General features: G+C 39.4%; 1 protein-coding gene across 1 annotated transcript in view; it reads left to right on the forward strand.

Annotated features, from left to right (window-relative positions):
- The first annotated feature begins 5,867 nt into the window (after nt 1–5,867).
- Nucleotides 5,868–23,982, forward strand: part of Crispld1 (cysteine rich secretory protein LCCL domain containing 1) — a 34,946-nt gene continuing 16,831 nt past the window's right edge. The window contains exons 1-3 of the mRNA XM_075974654.1: nt 5,868–6,405; nt 7,299–7,618; nt 23,711–23,829. Coding sequence (XP_075830769.1) covers nt 7,361–7,618; nt 23,711–23,829 — 377 coding nt within the window. The 5' untranslated portion in view covers nt 5,868–6,405; nt 7,299–7,360. The remainder of the gene's footprint in view (nt 6,406–7,298; nt 7,619–23,710; nt 23,830–23,982) is intronic.

Genomic DNA, 23,982 nt, shown 5'->3' on the forward strand with positions numbered 1-23,982 from the left:
TCTGATGCCAGCCTCTGGTGTCTATACATGTATGCACACATGTGCATGCATACACAAACACATTCACTTTCGTGTACACAATAAAGATTCTCAAATATAGATCTCCATTGTAATTAAATCTTACCTGTCTCTCTAGATCTAAGAGAAATTATAGTTAAACTATTACTCTGGACTTGCATTGAGAATTTTAGGCTATATGCAGATTTTAGAGTATAGGTAAAATATGCTTATAGCTGGACAACCAGGATTTTTTTTGTGAAGAATTAGGATTTGAGATAAAAGGAAAGGAAAGAGATAGGATACCTGTAGCAATTAAGATATATTATAATTTAGTAAAGAATTTGCACAAACGGCATCAAGAAAGAAACATTTAGAATCAGTAAGATACCAAAATTGGTACTGAAATACAGACCACTGAAAGAATCAAGTCTGACGCAGAAACAGGCACCTCCTGACAAAGATGCAGTTTTTAATATTAAAACTGTGGATGTAACTGGGCGGTGGTGGTACACGCCTTTAATCACAGCACTTGGGAGGCAGAGGCAGGCAGTTCTCTGTGAGTTCGAGGCCAGCCTGGTCTACAAGAGCTAGTTCCAGGACAGGCTCCAAAACTACAGAGAAACCCTGTCTAGAAAAAAAAAAAAAATTAAGGGGTAGATGCTTCAGATTTGTTTGAAAAAGGAGGTTATTTAAGCATATTCTCTTTTTGTCTTTATGTTTTGCTTATTGTTTATAATGCCATTAGCCACTTCATCTTTTATTCTATAGTAATTCTCTTTGTGTGTGTGTGTGTGTGTGTGTGTGTGTGTGTGTGGTGGGGTATTACACTCAATATGTATGTGTTTATGTGAGTGCATGCTAATGACTGATGTCAGTTATATTTCTAATTCATTCTCTGCTGTACTTTTTGAGGCAGAGTCTCTCACTGAGCCTGGAGTTCACTGAATTAACTAAGCTGTACGGCCAATAAGCGCCAAGAATCCTCCTGTCTCTGCCTACCCAATTCTTGTGCTGTCTTGTCCAGTGTTCTAGGGGTCCACACCCAGGTCCTTGTATTTACATGCCAAATGTGTTATTGACTGAGCCGTTTCCTCAATGACAATTTTTAGATTAAAAACATTGATAAGATCCATACCAATTCTTAGGTTTATTCTCAGAAGAATAGTTGGAGGTTATGTATTACAAATAAAATGTTGCTCATTTCTTCCATATCCCCAGTGTTTTATGTATAATTCATCGATTTATAATAAAATTTCATTAGTAACTCCCTTGATATGTAGTGAAAGAATGTTTAATACTGAGGCACCACACACACACACACACATAGACAGACACACACAGACACACACCCCTTGCTCATACACAATTTCTTAATCATAGAGTTCATCTATATGCTAGACACGTGGATGTTCTGTTCACTCAATTCTTGTTCTGCCAAATTGTCATTTGAAGTGGAGCTCTGGGCTTTAACCAGCTATTGCTCCACAGGATGGCTAACGATGGCTGAGGAGGCTTCCATGCCCAAATTTGCCTGAGCCATGATGAAAGGGTGGAGACTTGCCCTGTTGTTGTGCTCCTTCTTCAACAGTTCCTCCCCTGAGCCTGGAAGACTGGACCCCAAACACACTGAGGAGCACATCTGCCAGGCTAGATAGCAAGCGGTCACCCCGAATGTGCTCCTGAACTTCTTTAATTTGAAAATAGTTTGGTATTTATGTTTATTTAAAGAAGGGAAAACACATTGCTCAAAACAGACAGATGGACATGCTCTAGATAAAAGAAAATCTGCTGATGATATAATTATGCATATTGGCTCTACAATGATATGCAGAAACATAATCTGCCAGTGGAGATGATATTCATAAGGCAAATGCAGCACCCTCCTGAGATACAATGTGGCTTTTCTAATAGGAAGGCTCTATGGAAAATAATAAATGGTTTCGATATGCAATGAATTTATTTATTTAAAGGGGACTTTGTGTCCATGTATTTGAATTTAAAAGAATGGCTTAAGGCAGTACTCCTTAACCAGAGAGCACTGAAACTCTGTTAATGTCATTTGGTCTGGAGACATTTCCCAGAGTTGGTATGTCCTGTCTACTTTTTACATTCAAAACCATCTGAATTGCTCCTCACTATGTAGTATTTGACTCCCACATACTTCAGTCATAGATGTCTTCCTCCAAGGAAATATCTGAGGTGACAATCATCTCAAGCACGATATCTCTGTTTACTTTACGGATTCCAGTCCGTCTGCCACGCACATCCCGGAGCACATGGACTGTTCGGTTTGAATGTGTTTACACGCTTGGTCCTTGCCTGCTCGTGCTCTCTGTAGAGGTTGTGCAGCCTTTGGGATATTAGGCCTAGCTGATACATGGAGGCCACTGGAGCTGGACCTTAAGGGTCATTGCTAGACTTCCCTTCTGGCCATAGCTGTCTGCTTCCTGTCACCTCACATCTGAGACCAGACACTTCGTGTTTAAACTGCTCTCCAGTCATAACAAAGACTATATACACCCTGTCCTGTAAACCCAAATAAGTCCTTTCCCCTGAGTTGCATATGTCTGGTATTTTGTTAAAGCAACTAACGAACTCACTTTCCCAAGATCATGTGTTGTATTCCACAAACTCCAAGTTGTGTGTCATAAACAACAATGCACACACAAAATTTACTCTGTCAAGAATTTTTTCACATTGCTAGGAAATAGGACAAGTATCTAAGCAGTTATCAATTGAAAAATAGAAAGAGGGCAGTGAAGTGGCAGAGAGGATGGCTAAACTGTGAAAACCAGTGAGGAAGAGGGTGGTTTGGGTGTAGATCATGAGACGAAAAGGTTGAGGATTCCGTGCACAGACAAAAGTATTAAGAAAGGCAGGGAAGCACACAGAAATTGCTGAATGCTTTTGAAATATACAGAGACTGCCGCAACCGTGAGAGAAGATAACTTTAAGCGAGCTACTGAAGTTAGTGAGGGAAGAGCAGCCAGACTGCAAAATAATGATCAAGGGTCTCATTCGAACCTAAAAGCAGGCTGATTTCCTTCAGAGACACGGAGACACACTTCAAGGAGTTTCCAACTTGTGACGCGAATATGGGTCTGCACGGTTAGTCTTTACTAATCCGAATAAAGCACCATAAAAATATGCCTGGCTTCTGCAATGGCATTTATTTCTCCTCTTAATTTTTAAATTTGAATGTTATTCTGAACGATCCCAGTGACGATGACAATCATTGTGGTTCTTTATAAAACTACTTCCATTTAAACTGTTTCATCTTTGCAGAATACTAAAAAGTCCATCTCGTATGGAACAAAGATGTAATGGGAAAAATTGCAAAAATATGGTTAAGAGGTAACATAGCAGGGTTTTCTTCATGACTTTTGTATAGGCAAGTCTTCTTTCTGCAGGGTCCAGGGCTGGTGAAATGGTTTGGGAGTTAAGATCACTTGCTGCTGTAGGAGATGACATGGATTTGGTTCTCAGTCCTGATGTGGTGGCTAGTGCCCTCCTGTAACTCCTGTTACAGAGAATCTGACATAATATTCAGGTCTTCCTAGGGTACCAGGTACACGCACAAACATGCAGACACCTATTCATATATGTAAGAGAAAAGCAAATAAATCTTTAAAATAAATAAGCACCAGTTCTATTTCTGAAAGTACCAAACACAAGAAATCCTCTGGAGAAATGTAAAGCTGTCCTGATAGATGAGATGTGGAGTAATAACCGATGGAGTGACTGCCATCTCTACCACACATACTCACTTTTGGAAATTCAGTGGTTAGCTAGAACACATTAAGGCAATTCCTTTCTCATAAAATTACAACATGGAGATTATGACACAGGCAAAGAAGAACCATCTTGCGGAAACATGTGGTTTATAGTGAAAAGCACTACAAGTAGTTCAACACTCAAACCAGTCTGGTGTGGCTACCACATGTGTTATAATCTCACACAAGAAAACAGAGGGGAAGTGGTCTTGTGATGTGTCAATAGCAGGGTAAGAGAGACACATTTTTCCTTTTGCTGGTAAAGAGGTCGTTGTCTTTAGCATGTCTGTCTTCTTTGCACAATGTCAGCTGTATTTACAAATTTCACATCCTGGCACTTAAAAATACATTTTTATGGACCTCCTTTTATCACAAAAGAAAACTTTTCTATCCCTTTTCTTCAGCTTTAACTACAGGCCTGCCCTTTTTGCTGTATGAGCAACTATTGCTTGAACCATCTCTTGACGATGTTAATCATGGCTCCACCAATCTATTGTGATGACTCACTTAGAACGAGAGCCAGTCACAGGAGAAGGTAGGTTTTTGTTTCACGCGAGAAGGAAGACACTTCTATTAAACCAGAGGCTGTATGTGGATTTGGAAGTAATAAAGAAGTGGGAGACCCCGTGTTGGCCTGGTACCCAACAATGCCACAAAAGGGTAGAAATGCTACTACCCACCAAGGCTTTACAAGGGTCTGCTTCAGCCACAAATCAACAGTTCGACTTTGATGTGAATTTTATGTGAACATGATGTTTTTTTTTCAATTTACAGATAAACTTTACAACTATAAACAAAAAGTATGCTTTTGGGGTATTCAAGAAAGTTTACATGCTAAATTGAGAATGAAAAGCTTATTGAAAGGTGAATGTTTAAGATGGGGAATATTTAAGACATTCTTTTATTAAAATATAATAATTTCCTTACCAATTTTTTTGCCATTTTAATTTCTTTAATCCCAACTAAAGTCTTTTTAAAATATTTCAAGTATATGCAACTCCTTTCAATAGGTTTAACTCAATTCCCTTTACGGTTTTCAGTGATACACACAACAGACACCGACTCCATCTTCAGTAATTCCACCATTCCTTTATGATGAACTCGTACCATGAGGTCGCCTATCATTTGTGGATGCAAAAGCCAGTTTTCTGAATGCCAGGCATGAGAATCATGCATTATTTCAAGCCTACAAATTTACAGTCATTTTGTGTTTCAGAGCCTGAAGATAAAAACTGTGAGTCTACACCTAAGAATGTTCTATATGGTTCACAATTTACTACTCCTGATAGGTCTGTTTCCCATTCTTCCCTGTGCCAGGCCACACGGAGGCACAAGGTAGTGGAAAGACGCAGGTAGAGGTTAGAATGATCTGAGAACCCCATTGACAAGGTTTTTATTTGGTCTTGTGTGATACTCCAGATATAAAAGAAAAGAAAACTGAGATGAGGACTCACTAAAGAAGAGATGCAAAGCGAATTAAACAACTCACTCAAAAATAAAAATGTACATGTACAACGCTGCACTCAGTAGGGCAACAGGTAATAAATTTAAAATTACTAAATTTCTACTTCAGGTTGCAACGTGGGCAATGAGGGAGCTCCACTTCTCACCAAAAGATAAATTAGTTAAGGACCCTCTCTTATTTTCATGAATGCCAAGTGCTGTAATCTCATTTGAGAAGTCAATGTTGCATGTTTTATGACTGAATGAAGTGGAGGTCTGTCAGGCAATAGCCACCTCAATAGTCTGAAACCCCTTCTCCATCTGGTCCTTGTTAAGGCTTAGAAGCAAATGAATGACTTCTTCCTTCCAGAAACTAGGTCCTAGAGCCCTATGGAGCCCCATAAGACAACATTAAAACAAATAATAAAGTTTCAAGTTTCTCTCTTCGTCCCGCCCCCTTGATTTCCTTTTGTGTGTGCAACACTGAAGGTTCTGAGGACACCTCCACCCCCACCCACCTCAAGTACTGGGGCCAGCTCCATTGCAGCCAAACTATCAAGGAATCTCCTCATCAGAGAGAAACTAGGGGAGGGTGCAGAGCTGAGAGGGGAGGGAGAAGTTAGGGGCTCTCCTCCTCCTAAGGTTCAGACCATCCCCGCCCCTGTCGCAGAGGCCCAGAGCACGCCCAGGAAAGCTCCTGGCTTGCTGCTAGTCAACTCTCATGGGCCTCGGGCCAGGACTGGGTGGAGGTGGAGGTGGGGGTGGGCAAGGAGGGCTCTGGCGTCACGTGCCTGCGCAGGGACCTCAATAAATGCCCGCGAGCGCTGGGGAGCAGCGGAAGCGCCTGGCATCTGTGCTCTGCGCGCTGGGACTGCACCGGGCTGGAGCTCGAGGAGCCTTCCTCTTGCCACACCCCTCCTCCAGCACCAAAGGCTCAGGAACACAGGGGGGCCCACTGTTCCTAGCGAGCTGCTTTCCGCGACCACTCAGCTATCTAACTTCGGAGCCTGCATCCGCTTCTCCTCCCAGGATTGCGAGAAGTCACAGAGGTAGGGACTTCAGAGTTCCGCGGTGGTCCGGTCCTTTCCCGTCGCCTCGCCTGTGCAATCCTGTGTGGAGGCTGGGGACAGCTGCTGGGACCCGCCATCCTGCTCAGCTCAGCTCTCCTGGGGAACATCACACTGGAGAGGTAAGGGCGATTCAAAAGCTGCATCCAGAGCGGTCCAGCTGCCAGGTTTTCCTAGCTCCCCGTTTGGAAACAGGATCTAGGGAAAACACCAACTTGGAGAGAAAAGTCTGGCCCAGACTAGATAGGTGGGAATCCATGGCTACCGAGATGAGCCTGGCTTAGTTCCTCCTGCAAGTGACTTCTTTGGTTTCACGTTGTCCTGGGCTCGCCCTCTTTGCCCAGTTCGGTGAACTGTGGGCTCCTGCTGTGTGCAAGGGAACTTGTTCTGAAGTTCTCCAGGAGAGCTCTTGGTGGGGTATGGTTTGCAAGTTGGGCACAAACTTTGCAGGGAATGTAATTGATTTCTTCATCTGCGCTTGGGTTCCAGGGACCTGGACATTCATTCGCAGTGTTCCACCGGGCCCTCTCCGGGTACCCGTGGGACAGGCATGGATAGTGTAAAAATTCGCTCGCAATTTCAGACCATTATGGACATTATGAACATTATGAATAGCGATGAACCACAAATGAGATATTGGGTTATTGTGTTTTAAATTAAAAACAACAACAACAAAAACTTTTGAAAGTTTCTACAGGAAAAAAGAACCTCTGGATAGAAATGAAACACTGTACTAATTGTATTTTCTGAAGGCTAAATGTAGTCTGTGTTCTTTAAAACCTTGAAATTCAGAAATTATTCTCAAACCTTGAGCTTCGCTTTCTGGCTACTTTCGCCCTTGACTTTTGGCTTCATGGGTAGCTTGGAAAAATATTTTATGCAAACAGTGTGTTGTTGAACATTCTCGGTGGGGGAATGAGGGCTATAGAAAAGGTGTTCTCAAAAACTGAGCGCTTACTTGTTGCAGTTTGCTATTAAAAATAAATCCATCTTAGTCACATGACATGTCTTATAGCCAAAAGGCGTGGAAGAGCCTATCTTGGAGATTTTCCCGGGGAAACCCCGAGGCCATTCATTATGATGTGTACTGCACGGGAGTGGCTCCGAGTGACCACACTGCTCTTCGTGGCTAGAGCTGTTCCAGCTATGGTGGTTCCTAACGCCACTTTGTTGGAGAAACTTTTGGAAAAGTACATGGATGAGGACGGTGAATGGTGGACAGCCAAGCAAAGAGGGAAAAGAGCCATCACGGACAACGACATGCAGAGCATCTTGGATCTCCATAATAAACTGCGAAGTCAGGTGTATCCAACCGCCTCTAATATGGAATATATGGTAAGACACTGTTCACATGCTATATGCCAACGAAACGTTTATTGATGCATTCAGCACCATATACAAATTGCTTCGTGCCGCTCTTTAATCTTTTCACCGCTTATTCTGTTTTCATTTTTTAAAGTTTTCTTCGAGTGTACCCTTATCTGCACACTCTTATTTTCATGTCCCTCTTGTTAAAAACTCTTTCAATTTCAGCACAACACTGAGCACCTTCAAATCCACTGCTCTCCCCTGATGGAAGGTTACCCCCAGTCTAAATGGTCTCTGTATTGACTTCAGATGTCTTTTATTATATATATTTGTTTTTGTGCAGGGGGTCCACATATGCCATGATAAAGAGGTGGCAGTCATAGGTCAACTTTCAGGAGTCAGGGCTCTCTTTTGGCATGTGAATCCAGGTCATCAAGCTCAAATCATCAGACTTGGTGCTTATTGGCTGAGCCATCTGGCCGACCTCCATATTGACATTAGATTTTCTTAGTAGGAAGATTGTGCCCTTTTGCTCAGTAGAGCCTCTCTGTACACAATGGAATTGAACTTTGTGAAGAGCTCTGTATTGTTGGAGCACAGGTATGTTCCCAAGTGGACTTTTGTTTCTTGCAAATATGCAAGTCACTTTATAGTTGTTTTATGTTAGAATGTCATTGCCCTGGGATACCTCCATGTATTTATTGTTTGTCAGCTTCAAAGTAGAAATATAAACCTCGGCAATTACTTAAATTCCAAAGGATCACTTTGTCCCTAATCACCTCATATAAATAAACTTGTTTGGGACACAAAGTTAATTCTTTAACATATTTAGCATAACTTGCATATTTACACAGGCTTTCAAACTGTGTTGTATACTCCCGTGAACCCAGAATGCACCCTGCTACCGGTCTGGCAGCAAATACTTTGATGACAGCGTATGATGACATATTTTTTTCATCCTTTTGTTGTTGTTGTTATTAAATCCTTCTCATTTCAATTGTTTGAATAGGACTGTGCTATGCATTTCCCCCCAACTTCTCTCCTTCTCTGTCCTCCCCCTGCCCTCCACACTCCCAGTTACTTAGGAGATCTTGTCTTTTTTTGCCCTTCCTAGGCAGATCCATGCATGTCTCTCTCTTGGTCCTCATTGTTACCTAGGTTCTCTGGGGTTATAGCCAGGCTGGTTGCCCTTTGCTTTATGTCTATTATCTGCTTATGAGTAAGTATATACTGTATTTGTCTTTCTGGATCTGGCTTACATCAATCGTGCTGCCTTTTTCTAGTCATCAAAGCATATTTAATGAGCGTTCATCAGCAAAATTCTCCTTTAGACACATTGTAGGGTGACGTGGTTTCAGTGCACCCCAGCTGTCCCTTTCTCCCTGTATTTACATCAGTCCTGGGGGATAGTTCTTCACATACATTTCTAGACACATGGCAGTTCTAACATCCCATGACCCATTACAAAATAGTCCACTACATTATTTTAACTCTTACGTGAAAACTACTTTACCCTAAAGAAAGCAGGCAGCATTCAAAACGCTTCGTCAGAAACTGGGGATTAGGGCTCATGTAAAAAGTGAAAATTCTGGCATCATCACGACAGGCGTGTGAATGGCCACTTGCTAATGTGGCTCTGCCTTAAGTTCCTTCAATGCCATGCCAGGAGGGGTTATGATGATTCATTGAGATACCCTGTAGTTTAATTCTTTAAGATACATCTGACAAGTTGACAATATACCATTGCAGAAAAAAAGTAATGGAATTTTAGGCTTCCTTACACTGTTTACATTTGACATCTGAAACGATTGCTCATTCTTCTCAAAATTCCATGCAAGATGTGACAGATCATGTTTATTTTGGAGAGTTTAAGATGAAAAATTCTCTGCCTTCCTTTGTTACTGAGCCTTCAATGAGAGCAAATGGTGAAGCTTATGTTGACCACTGTACATTTATTCCACGATGGCTAGCCTTGAATGACCTCACGTGTGTGTGGTTGTGTGTATGTGGCGTATGTTTGTGTACATGTGCATGTGTGTGTGCAAATGTGTGTTTGTGGGAGCACTTGCAAGTGCTGTGTGCATGCATGTGGAGATCTTGTCTTATTTTTTGAGATAGGGTCTTTCATTGAACCTGAAAATTTCCAGATCAGCAAGACTAGGTGGCCAATGAGATCCATGGATCCTCCTGTGCTTCTCCAGTGGTCACATTACAGATTTACACCACCTTGCTCGGCGCAGGAGCAGGAGAGTGCCTCACTCGTGAGGATCTGAACAAGGTGCCATGTCTGTGTGGCAAGCACTTTGGTTTTTTTTTTTAAGATTTATTATTTATTTATTTATTTATTTATTATGTACACAGTGTTCAGCCTCCATGTATGCCTGCAGGCCAGAAGAGGGCACCAGATCTTATTACAGATGGTTGTGAGCCACCATGTGGTTGCTGGGAGTTGAACTTAAGACCTGTAGAAGAGGAGTCAGTAATCTTAACCTCTGAGCCATCTCTCCAGCCCGTGGCAAGCATTTTTTTGGACTGAACTGTTTCTCCAGTCCCTCCAGTCCTTCTTATTTAAAATAAGGAAGAACTTAGGAGTTCAGTCTCACAAACGGCAATGTGAGGGCCTCTGTGTGTGATTTGATATGCAAATCGTAAGAAATATTCTGTGATTTTTTTCCCCTCATGTCTACTTACAAAATAAAAACAAAAATCCAACAATAACTACACAGACTATTATGAGGTCTAGTCTGAGGTGCTTATTTGGGTTTTATTTTTGTTTCATTGGTTTCCTTCTATCCTTGAAATGTAGGTTGAGAAAGCAGCCAGGGTTTATGTTGTGTTGCCCTAGATACTACTAACACTGGAACTGTGTGCTGGCTTTAACCAGACTACAGAGCTCTGTGCCCCACTGTAATATTTGGGAGATATTAATTTTAGGATATAATCTGAAGGGATATTAAAAGTGACTATTAGGAAAATTTTTGACTTCATGAATTTCATAGGAATGAAAGTATAGATGCTGATCAGCCTTTTAGAGTATAGTTAGCTCCATAATTTAAAATTAATTTAAGAAATAAGGCTCACATCTAAAAGTTAGACCCGTTTTCTGGGTAACTTCCTATGTCTATTTATACTCTATATGACTTTTCAGATCAGCTGTTGAAATAACAAATCTCCTTGCTTATAATTGTTTCCTATTTCAGTTCTACAATATCCAGGCCATACACTGACACTCCTGCCCTTATCCTCACTCAACTTGCAGAGTTCAAACATTATTGTTGAAAGCTGTGTGTTTTCTTGAAGAGCTTATAGTTTGACAGAGGAAAAAGACTAGATAGGCTTGAAGTCCTCACATCATGGGGACACAATATTCTTTGATCATGCCCTGGGTGATTCCAAGGGAACTGAGAGTAATGAATGTTCTTCTGAAAGCTTTTCATGGGGAACTGTGAGGTGAGTGTTGTTTGTGAATCATTCAATTAGTGGTGTCAATCATGATTTCCTGCATTTGGTTTAGGGTGAGTTGAGCATTGAGCCTTAGGGCATTAAATGAAGGAACAGGGGATTACCAAGTAAAAACACTGGCTTTGGATGTACACAGCAGCAGGCTCCCATTTTGTCCCTCTTGCTTATTGGAATGTGAACCCTGATAGTCTGCTACCCTTCTGGGCCCTGGCTGATTCAGTAGTAAAGCTGGTGGAAAAATACAAAGCCCAGAGGTTGCATTGAAGTTGATATTTGATTCTGTGAAACGGACATGCTTTCTTCTAGTCTGCCATCATGCGGGTTTACGACTTTGTGGTAGAGTTTGGTCGTTCGTATTCTTTTCTTCAACATTTACAATGTCTCATCGGTATAGTTTGGTCATCTTTTCTTTAACCTTGAAAATGGTCTTCTCTGGATTTTGCTTTATCAATTCAAACTTGCCTGGCTCCATCTCCCATACTTCCATCTGGCAACTCTCTTTGCATTTCCTTCATGTGTTTCCTAGTATGAATGGGGTGGTTTCCATGTAGAGTCATTCCACACACAGTAACTTCAAAAGAAAGCTTAGAACCTTATGACGTCTGTTCAATCCTCTCCCGGAAACAGACAAGGAATTGCATTCATCTTCAAGTCCACAAATCTGATTTGCACACCCACGCCCATGGAGACACATCTGCTAATCCATTCATAACATTTGTCTCACAAATGCCTTTCAGCCCATCTCTTCTATTCTATTGTCATCTCTGTTCCTCGACACAAGCCTGCCTTGGCACCACAGTTTCCTCTTTAGCAGGCTGCATGAATTCTTCCCTGTTGCATAGCTTAGATCACATTAGTTCTTGACTGGTATTGCTGAAATCCCCTCAGCTTGTCTGTGTTGGTCACTCAGTTGAACAGAAGTTCTTTGGACTCCTCCATGGTTTAGAAGTATCTAGAATTAACCAAGCAAGGGAGCACCTGCAGACTGCACCAGGGCCGTCAGCTACCTGTTTTCACGCTGCCACACTTAATGAAGCTGTTCCTCATGAAGGACATGCTCCTGCAGCTGCTTTCCCTGCTGCAGCATCTACATCTGGATTCCTGTGTTCCACCTTTTCCAGTTTACCCTTCAAAATTGAGCTCAGATGTCATCCTTCTTCTAAAGCATTTTCCCATGTGCCCATTCTTCTGCCCTGTTCTAGAGTACTTTATTGTACCCTATTTATAGTAAAATTTCAGTGAAATATATACTTGTCTTATTTCCTTTCAAAGAATTTGAATTCATAGATGGGTTAAGATTATGCCATATTTATCTTTATAACTTAGTGCCCACATCTGGAAAAGAATTACCTATTCAGTAAATATTTGTATTTGAATATTAGTAAATTTTAAAATGTATTTAAATTAAGTTATAAGAGGAAGAATGCATAAGATAATATCTGAGACAACAGTAAAGAATACACATAAGAAAGAAATTAAATGTTCTCTCAAATAGAAGCTACGTATTTATGCCTTTAGCAAGAAAAGGTTCAGAGGTTTGGAGATTTTACTACTATCAACAAATTGGCCCATACTGATGAGAGAGTACCCCTGGGGAGTGGAATAGAAAATGAAGACAGATATTTAATTGGGGAGATGTTATGAGTCACCTTTATCAGTATGATTTTTAGCTATTTGAGCATTTGAATAGAAGAGGGAGTGGTTTTAGGATTGTTCTAGACTCCCCTGGAAATGGGCTGTAGGTGCCTGAAACTCAGCTGTGTACAACAATACGATGTTGTGGCAGCAGTTGGCAAGTTGATAGTGACCAGGAGTGGGTTACAGTGTCAAGGTGGTAAGAAGTGGCAGGAATATGAGTATTACCTCGTTGCAGTTCATTTATCCTGAAAAATTCAAAGAAGCCTTGTTCCAAGATACATAGAGTTGACTCGGCTAGAAGGCAGCCCGCAGACAGAATTCCCTTTCCTGGTGAAAGACCTGTCTATCCAATCCATCATGGAGAATTTTGAAAATCAGTGGTAGTTACCACTCTGGTTTACTCATGAATGGAAAACATTATGCATCCTACAAAGTTGAAAAGACTTTCAGAACGCTGTAAAGATTCTAGAAATCACTGATTGCATTCTATTCAATATAAGCCCAAGAGATTAAAGGAGGCCGAACCACACTCTATCTCTTCTTCTTTCAGAACAGAGTGGCTAGTTGTTTGCCTACCTGGTCTGACCTCCTCTCTCTAAATCCAAAGTTGTCTCTTACTTCCTCTGTAACCGAAGATGAAAATTTCAGCATGAGACAGTACAGCATGGAGGCCAGTTTCTGTTCAGATCTTCATTGTGATATCAGGGGTGGATCATTTGAGTTCATTTTTTAAAGTAGTATTGTTATGCTTTGCATGTGGCAAATGACTGTGCCTGCTTGAAAAACTGGCATCATTGGAGATGTTATTTTCTAAAATGGGAATAGTTAGTATAGAACATCTGTGGTTAGAGGAAGCTAGAGCACAGCTGGACATTGCATAAATACCCAGGCGAATTTATTAGGATGTGGTTAAGACATACATCAGTAGGTTAATGATGTATAGGTTGCACTGTGAAGGTATGGTTAATGAGCATACAGACATTAAAGTCATAAAGAGAGCTAAGATCTCTATAGATAGAGACATTCAAGACATGAGCTCTTGACACCTTCTGAAAACTAGAGGTGTGGACAGCGGGAAGGAACTGCAGAGAAAATGGAGAGGAGGAACGAAATGGGTTGGACCGAATACTAAGTGGAGAAAAGCAGGAAGGTAAGTAACTTGTAAATGATGCTTTAATAACTAAAATCCAATGACAACAAGAAGGCTCTATGGTGTACTTGATTGTGTGGGAGCCACTAGAAATCTGAGCTGTTCAAAGAAGAATTAGATAGAAGAATGTAACATGTCTTTTATTATTATTATTATTATTTTCTTTCTAATTAAGCAACATTTTATATGGGTTGATAGTGTTCACAGTGCTAAATCTTTTCAAGGCAAAAGTTTTCAACTTCAGTTAGAGATCACATTTCCAAGTTAGTCATAGCTTATGTGAAAATGCAATTTCTTTGCATATTCAGTTGTCTTTATTGTATACCTTTAGGAAAAATTGAAAATATTCATTTATATAAATATAATCACAGCAAGAATGATGGTAATTCAGGACCATTTTCTCTTTGTTGTTCAGATTTACTTACTCGGTCCTGTTATGAGTTTATATATTCAAAACATTCCCAGTAATTTATTGATAGTATATTATATCAAGTCTCTCTAAGGTAGCAGTTCTGAAGCTTCCTACTGCTGTGACCCTAACACAGTTCCTTATGTTGTGGTGACCACTAGTCATCAAATTATTTCATTACTATTTCATAACTGTGATTTTTCTACTTTTATCAATTGTAATGTACATAGCTGATATGCAGGAGATCTGATATGCAATCATCAATGGGGTTTTGACCGAGAGACTGAAAATCACTGATCTGCTGTATATGTGTCTACTTTTCTTCTGAGTATTTGTTGTCTTTATAATTTTAAAACTAGGTAACAAGGTTTTTAAAATTGTTGAAACAATTTATTTGTATCAATACAAATAAATTCAGGAATGCATGATATTCAGTAGACATTGGCTTAACACTGTTTTTTGCTCCAGACATTTCACTTGAGTTTCAGAAAATTATTAATGTTCAGAAAATCACCAAGTTCACAAACATAAGGTGAATGAAGCACAAAAAAAAAAAATGATAGACATGAAACTAAGCTACCATTAATCAGTATTGCAGCATAGGAAAGCCTTTCATTTACAGCAGGATTACAATGCTTCAGCTAAACATGGATACAGAGGCCATCAGACTAGGCAGAAGAAACAACAGGCACAAAACCTTTCACTCCAGAATAAGATGGAATATAACTGGAGTTTTACAAAGCAGTTCAAGGTGACTGAATCTTCTTCAACAACAATGGCAGTAAAAAATTATATAGATATGTAAGCATGGGTTCGAAACATTTTGCGTCTCAAATAAAAAGAATATCAGATTATTTTATTCTGAGCAAAATGTAAACCCATTGGGCAGCTTTTTCTAAGAGACTGGTGTGTCCTTTATTTAAAGTGTTGTGAAATGTCATCAAATTACTCCTATTGTCTGGTAGACCATGGTCTGATAGAAGATGGAGACTCAACTTAGGAAGACATCCTTTCATCTTAAACGAGATGGTTTGGACCAGCATGAGACTCCTAAAGAGGGGATGATGCAGGTAGTTTCAGAATAAGCTTCATTGATATGGGTGACTCACTTTATGTTGAAGGGCAAAGGCTAAGGAGAATTAGAGATGATGTTTAAAGCACAGTTCATTGCACTTTCTGTGGCATAAGGAGAAACAGGACAAGATGAGAATGAAGTCATAAGGTCTTTTAGGACAAGACTGAGTTTGACGTATTGTCTTCTTGATTCTAATTAGTGTCCAGTGAAGAGATGGGGCTTGGGATAAAAGTTAGAGGATGGATGTTGATATTGTGAAGAGTCATGCAGTGCGAAACAGCTCGAATCAAAGAGAATATTGTTATGGACACCTTTGTCCATTGAATGCTTTGGATTGAGCCTGAAACACAACCGATGGGTGTTAAACCAAAGGAAAGGGCAGCAAAGGAGCTGAATGCAAAGACTCAGCCATGGGTAGAGAAACAGATGGCATACACAGATATCCCTTGAGGCAGGAGGAGAAGACAAAGAAGTCAACAGTTTGTCAGTGTTGTTGAAAAGCTCATAAGGTGAAGACAAATGAGCAATGGTTTCGTCACTGTAGAAGCCACTGGTAATTTTCATTAATGTCAGAGGAGAGGGGTACCCAGAAGCTCTATTGAAGAGATGAAAAAAGGGGAGATGAGCAGGTGGTAAAGTCACCTTAACTCCTTGAGATATTGCTACAAAGACAGAGAAATGAGAGGGCGACTAATGGGGATGATGGGAAAGTTTTTGCTCTTCATTGAAGAGGAAAATGTGTTCAAGTTAAGGCAAGGACTTGCATAAGAGGAAGGAAGCATTGCCACTACAATGTCAGTTCATTTATTCCAGCCGCAAATTAGAGGTCATAAGCGTGGAAGCAGTTGGATTTATTTGATAAAGAGAACAGATTCTCTTTTGTGTAAATGCTTTTGGTTTTCCTAGTGCTCTCTAGAGCAAAATACATCAGCTGAGTTGAGCACACAAGACTGAAGAGGGCATGATGGGGGGGCTCACTGGGAAATAGCATCTTTGGTTCTTCTATTCAAGGGTCTTGGACTTGAATGTAAGTGGGATTTGAGTCACTGCAAGCTCACTTGCTTCACACTGCTAGGAGTTCCAAAATGGGACTACACTATGGTGTGACCTGGGTTGGGCATGCGGAGCTATGTTGGAGGACACCGTGGACAAGGACTTGGCTTGGGAGAGAGAATATATATATTCTCTGACTAACCCCTGTCTTTCGTTGATTAAATACAGCCAGAATCCAAGGGACAAGTGAGTTCAGGTAACAGTTAAGTGTGAGTTGGGCCTTTGTAGTGCAGACATAGCAGGATATGAGATGGCTATGCATAGATAAAGGAAGACTGCTTATCATAATTGTTCTCAAATACAAATACTTGAAAGCCATTCTTCACATATCCACAGTATATAAATATAAAATATATATTCATATGTATGTGTGTACATTCATACACATAAATAGAAAGTATCATAGTCCTTATTTATTATAATCATTTATCACTTCAATAGTCCTTAGAAGTCTCATAGAAAATATTCTACTTATCAAACTGGTTTTAATTGTCCTAGCAATCAATGAAAACTGAGAATATAGGATTTATGTAGCTCTCCTGAGCTGGAAAGATATTAATTTATCACTTTTAGGGATGAATTATTAATACAGATATCATAGAATATGAAGACAGAAGTTTTGTTGAAAGAGTGTAAACTTTTATTTGAATGATTCTGATATTGGTTTTGATTTAAATGGAAGTTTTTTGGGTAATTGTGGTTTTAGTTTCTTTTCATAGCTTTCTTTCACTAACTTATGAAAGAATTTTTTCATTTTTAGTCCCCTAAAAAAAAAAAACCAAGGCACTTCCAGGTACAGCAGATACAAACAATTAGTTTTTCATTCACTTTCAAAAATCTAAGATATTGGTACTCCCTACAGTTTGATTGTGAAATGCCACCCCAGGATCATGTGTTTGAACACTTGGCCATCAACTGATGGTGCTGTTCTTGGAGGTTATAAGATCTTTGAAACATGGAGGGAAGTTGGTAAAGAGAAGCCATTAGGAATGGTACTTGAAGGCCAAGCCAACTTCAGTTCCCATCTGGTTCATTGCCTTCTAATTGCTGTCATGTAACAAGCTACTGCTCTGTGGTCACCCTGTCACAGACCAAACCATTCCACCACACCTTCCCTGTTATGGTGGACTATGATTCTCAGAAACATGACCCCAAACAAGGCTGTCCTTCTTGACATTGTTTCTGGCAGATTCTTTGGTCCCAATGATGAACAAAGTACCTAATACAGCAAGTAAATAAAAAAAAAACTTAATATGTAAGGAGATACTGTAATTTATTGTGAGAATTTTTTCCAATCCTGCATATTTCTAGGTTTGATTTTATAAAATTTATTGGGCTATAAATAAACCTAATGAAGAAATTCATTGTCACAAATTGATCTCATACCCACAGATCAAGATGTAAAGGGCTAATCAGTTAGATTGTTGTTTCTGTTTGTTTTATGTATGTAATATTTGTGTTTATATGCACATGTGTGCAAGTGCATGTGGATACTGGAGGCCAGCATTGGGTGTCTTTGTCTATCCCTATGCATCTTATTTTGAGATAAAGTCTTAAAGTGCCTTGAACTCACTGCTTCACCTAGAATGGCTGGCCAGCAAGCTGCGGGAATCTTCTGTTTCTGCCTTTCCAGCACTGGGATCCCATGTGCCTTGCTTCCAGGTTTTTATGTGGGTTATGGGAATCTGAATGAAAAATCCTCATACTTAGGCCATCAGTGCTTTACTCCAATACAAGCTTTATCCCAGATTGTGCTTTTTCAGTTACTCAAAAATTTTCCTAATTACTATGGTCTCCTAAAATATCTAGAAGGTACTTTTAAAGACTAAACTACTCTTCATTTTAAAAAAGACTCTTGAAAAAATTTTATGTGTGTGGGTGTTTTGCCAATATGTCTGTGCAGCACCTGCATGTAGTACCTCCAGAGACCAGAGAGGGTGCTCGATCCCCTGGAACTGAAGCTACAGATAGTTGTTCAATGCCATGAAGTGCTGGGAATCGAACCCAGGTCCTGTGAAAGAGCAGCCTATGCTTTTAACTACCAGGCTATATCTCCCATCCAAATTCTTTCCCTCTCAGTTAAATGTCAATAAAAATAATGGAGGCTTTGTAGTTTTTGATTTACTATACAAAAGTAATAGCATTCACAAAAAGAATTCAAGTTTACGGGCTTTACTTTTTTGCATTATGATTACTCTACCACTTGCACTTAACCCCAAGTATGTTTGAGACATGAACCCTGGACCTTCTGTCTCTGAACTAAGTGGCTGCCCACCTTGGGCATCTGGTGCGATGGGAAGCAGAAAGCGTCCTTCGACAGTCAGACATATAACCCTTATATGTTAGTCAAGTTATAGATTAGGAGACACAGAAAACTCAGAAGACATACACAGCAGGATTCTGTTTTCCAAATTCTCATCTGGAAATGGAGAAAGAGAAAGAAGACATAACAATTGATAAATTGTGTGTTTAAACTTATAGAGAGGACGGTATGGTAAAGAGAGTGTTGGAACAAACTTTCCTTTGGGGCAACTGAGGAATGAAGGAGAAGAAACATGAATGCCCAATCCTGTTGTAGAAACACTAATGAATTCAGCATTCAAGAAAGATGAATGGACAGGAGTAGGCCCTGCTTCTTTGTGTTCTTAGTAGTCCCGGCACCATGAGTTGGACATGTCATAACTGCTCTCCTGTACAACTAAGACATCATTTGCATTTTGACAAGAAGTCCTTTAAATGTGTGAACATTTGATAGTGAAAACTGTAGAGGGCCAGCAGGGAGGAAAGTTAATATAAAGGCCTTGACAGTGACAGTGACACAAATTCTGTAGAAAAATGAATGAATAGTGTCAGATTAATGTCTACTCTACCCCGCAAGGGCAGTATGTCCTGTCTTGCACAACTCTTTGGTGTTGAACATGGTATTTATGTAATATTAGACCACAGAAATTGTCTGTTGAGTTTATCTGCATACTAAGTTTCCATTGCAGAAATTAAAACGAGACGATACTGTTCTAAATGGTTAGTTTGCTGCTTGCTGGAAGGTCACCAAGGATTTGTTTGAAAGGAGATTTCTGAGAGAAATCACATCTCTCAGATGTTTCCAGGAAACCCTACTAAGAACATTCATTGCTTCAGGGCAATGCTGCTTTCTCCATCTCTACCACTTCTGAGCCTACTCTCTGCTCCCTCTTGCGACAAAGTCTTTCAGAAAAAGTGAGGCAGAGTCCTTAAAACCTGAAGTCATCTCCAAATTGGAAGGAATATGTAACAGTTCTTTCCCATAGGGTGTGTGTTATATATGTAGCTGGGAAAAAAAAAAACATGTTTTCTCTTCAACATACCTCATGCACCCATTTTATGAAGAAATGATAATTTTGGGTAAGTTGACTTCAAATTACTGCTGGGTGAATAGTTCAGAGGGAGAAAAAAAGGCCTCTTAAGACATCTTGGTTTGATTTACAACCATAATTTAAATAGAAATGGGTAGATTCCAACCTACATTTAACTAGTATGGGTAAGAATTATTATAATCTTAAAGCCTGAAATATGTTGGAGAATGAAAATACCCATGTACCCAAAAGCACCCGTATATGTACTATGCTGTTATTAGTCCTTTGTAGTAATTCTTCCAGGGCAGCTATATTTTCAACACTTTATTCAGAAATTTTTTAAAATTTACATCGTTGGTCATGATCTAGACACTTAGATATGATTAGATAAGTAATCACTTTAAATGTTTATAAATTAATATTTTTGAATATTGATTTAAAATTACATTTAGTTACATGATTCTCTGTTATACTCCTTATATGCAAATATGATTTTATAAATATATTTACATAAACATGATTATAAATGAAGTTTGTTCACTTCTCATATTTTCGACATGTTAAAAAATACTTAGATGCTTTTAAAACGTTATTTCTTCTTTCTGATATTATAATGTAATCACATCATTCCCCACTTCACTTCCCTTTCTCCAAGCTCTCCCATATACTAACTCCTCCTTGCTCCTCTTCAAAATCATGGCCTCTTTTTTCACTAATTGTTGTTACATATATATAAGTACATGTGCATATATTCATATATTATTATGTATGAGTTATTCATAGTATGTCCTGGACTTTAGTCTTTAACAACATCTTTCTGAGTTACCTTGTATTTCATCTGACAGATTTTGTAGTTAAGGAAGGTTAATCTAACATGTTTGAGCACGTTTTAAAATTTATTTCATTTTTACTGTAACAGATATAAACACTGTTTTGGAAAACACAGATTTATGAGTTTAGAAGCAGTTGTATATCCTTTCTTAAACTTTCCAGTTTCTATGGAAAGCCTCACGACCCAGAGTATACAGTCAAGTGCAAAGCAAGACGAAATTGGCTTTCAGTAGTCTCCAGGTCTTCTCTGTGGGCCCCCTGGGTGGTCCTTAGGAGAGGGTAGTGGGTGTGCAGCACTCACTTATTTACTGGATCTGAGCCACTATCACCTGAGGGTCTGTATGCTCTCTGCTCTCAAGCCTGGGCCAAGAAATCACACAGCTGCTGCTCCCTCTGTGTGGTCCTTCCACAGTGGCCTTCCCGCCAATTTTCCTCTGTGGTTGGCTGCATAATGTGTTGGCTCAAGTTAGTCAAGATGTATCTGAAAAGAGAACCAAATAGAAGCTCTGTTTCATAACTGACCCCAGTGTTCTCAGGGTCTCATTCCATTTGTCTGGAGCGAGTTGCTGCGGCTCTGCTTGTAAGGGGGAGACAGGAATTCTACAATGTCTTTAAATATCAATACAATGCTCTCTAAATACTTTATGTTTTAGCCAAGTAAGTTCTATTTGAGATTTTTTTTCTTATTTCTGGATTGTTTTCTCAGGTTGGCCTACTGGAAAACCTATGGGCTGGTGTGGTTTTGTAATATGATTTAAAGCACTGTTTTAAGATTGAAGACAAAACCTTTGTCTTTTAAGGACGATCTACTTTGCCTGAAAACCTGGTTATTGGGAAAGTGATTATTTTTTCACATTTTCTGGTACAAAGAAGACTGCATTTTGCCCATTCTCTAGGACTTCATCCAAATTCATTATATTGTGTAAATTTTTGTTAAATAGATAACAACAATGAGTTGAATATTTTGTATTATAAATTAAAATGTATAATTTAACTTAAACAAATAATGAAATTAGTTAATAGTTTGTTTATATCTGCAAATCAAGTACTTACCTGTTTAATATTTTGGCAGCATATACTTCTGATGTCTATGGTTATTTGGAATATTTGATATTAATCCAGAGTAAAAACCAACTATTGTTTGCCTCACTTTAGTTTTTAGTTGAATGTAAAGATGTTTTTGTATTCCTGGTACATAATAAAGGTATACTATATTAAGAATGTACTTACTTATTACAAAATATTACTTTGTGACTGGGAAAGCATTTTACATATTTCAAATCCACAATTGAAAGAGAAGAAATATTCATTTATGAAAAATTATGTGATGAGGAAGAAAGATTTTCATTCCTGTATATGTTTGTGCATTTGTGCATTTGAGTGTGTAGGAATATGTATGTGTATATATGAGTGTGTTGAAAGAATGTACATGTTTGTGCTCATGTGTGTGTGTACGTAGGAGGGTTGAGGATCTCTTAATAGAATCTTTCAGTCTGTGGTCACATTAGAGTTCTTTCAGCTTATAAAATCACAGAAAGCAAACACTTTTCCTTAGAGCCCGACTCTCCCCTTTCTTAGCTCCTCCAACACCACTCTCCTAAATGTTGGGAGAGTCAGCATGATTGACTTTGACTTCCATTCACTTTCGGACCTCTACGGCCAGATTTCTCCATTCTTGATGTGGAATTGCTCTTATTCATGTATTGTTACTTTGTCAGTCTCTTGTCTTGATCTCTTTGTGGCATCATTACCCCTCTACTCCTGAAATCTCTTTGTTCTTGCTGTAGTTGAATTCACCTTTCTCTTTCCTTCAGCCTTTATGATTCATGGCTTTTAAAAAAAAGCCATCTCATTGTTTCTGTCCCTCCCAGTTTTAATAATTCTAGAATTCTTTATCATTCTCACTGTTTTGTATCATTTTCCAAAATTACTAATCTGTGTATTTTTCTTTAGATCTAACGGCCTTTGTAGGTTCTTACACTGTACTTGGTGTGCATACCACTATTACTGTGCAAGCTGCAATCTTGTGACATTCTACCAAAGGAATACACAGACACGTGATCGCCATTTCTCTTATGCCTTTGTGGTAACTGTATGGCTCTGTCATGTCTTTTCCCTGACAGCTTACCTTCGGTCAACAATCGACTTCGCGGTGTCTAAATACTTGTATGTATTGTTTTGTTCTGTCTGTTCTTCTGCAACCCTATCCCTGAAACTGTTCAAATCTTCCGTTCCTGGACCTGCTTTCCTGTCCATTTATGTTGTGGAGTTTTGTTCTGAAAGGGCCAGAGAACTCAGTTCTACATGGTTTGTGATTTTAATATTATGTCTAGTACAACAGCCTATGTTTTGAATCAGTAACAACTTGAACACTAAACTCAGACCTTGGAAAACTTACTAAGCTATCAATTTGTATTTTGGTTCTTTATAAATTATTTTCTAAATGAGCCAGTCACCTTCATTGAATTTCATAAATAAGGATCGTATATACTTTATTGTAGTCGGTTTCATTATTTTTTTTCAAGTATGTAACATGTACTTATTTGTCACTGTGTCTATATTATGGACACAGAAAATAGGCCAAAGGTACCAAGAGGAGTTGCATGACTACCACCAGGCAACTCATCGTCCCTTGGGAGAAGTAGACATGTAAATAAGCATTGCCATGCAGGGTAATAGTGCCCAAGAAAGGAATGTAACAAAGCTTTGAGAACCCAGGGAGGGCTCTCTTAGAGAGTCGGTGAGGTAATGGGAGACCATGTTAGGTAATAGAGGAAAGAAAGCCAAGAATTGAGGTCTGCCTGGCAAATTACCAAAGGATGTTTAGACCAGGACAAGCCCTGCAGGTACAGCATGCTTTAGATAAGGAGCCCTTACAGTAGAAACCTGTGGGATTGTGTTGGCCACATTTTAGGCAGAGGAGTCCAGTAAATGCCTTTGCAAACACTCTGACAATTCTAAAAATGGGTAGACTCATTAGGAGAGGGAAATATATAGTCAAGGGAGTTGAGCAGCAAGGAAAAACTCAGGGTTGTAGATGAGGAAAAAGCCAGACTGATGTGTTTTTACTTAATAAAGAAAAAAGAAAAATAGAACCGAGTAATTTGTATTTGAAGAAATGTCCAATGTGCATATTGTATGTCTGTGTTTTCTTCTGTGTACCCTGTAGACATGGGATGTGGAGCTGGAAAGATCTGCAGAATCCTGGGCTGAAACATGTTTGTGGGAACATGGACCTGCAAGCCTGCTGCCCTCCATTGGACAGAATTTGGGAGCCCACTGGGGAAGGTAGTGGAAGGCACAGCTTTTTGTTTCTGGAAACACAAATGTTATGAATGAAATGTTCATTAATCTACCACTGCAAATTTTCTAGTCATTAGTACCTGAAAGTAAAAGCGCTAACCACAAATCAAAGGAAACTCAATATCCTACCAGAATAGT

The sequence above is a fragment of the Microtus pennsylvanicus genome, chromosome 5, assembly GCF_037038515.1.
Source record: "Microtus pennsylvanicus isolate mMicPen1 chromosome 5, mMicPen1.hap1, whole genome shotgun sequence".
NCBI lineage: Eukaryota > Metazoa > Chordata > Mammalia > Rodentia > Cricetidae > Microtus > Microtus pennsylvanicus.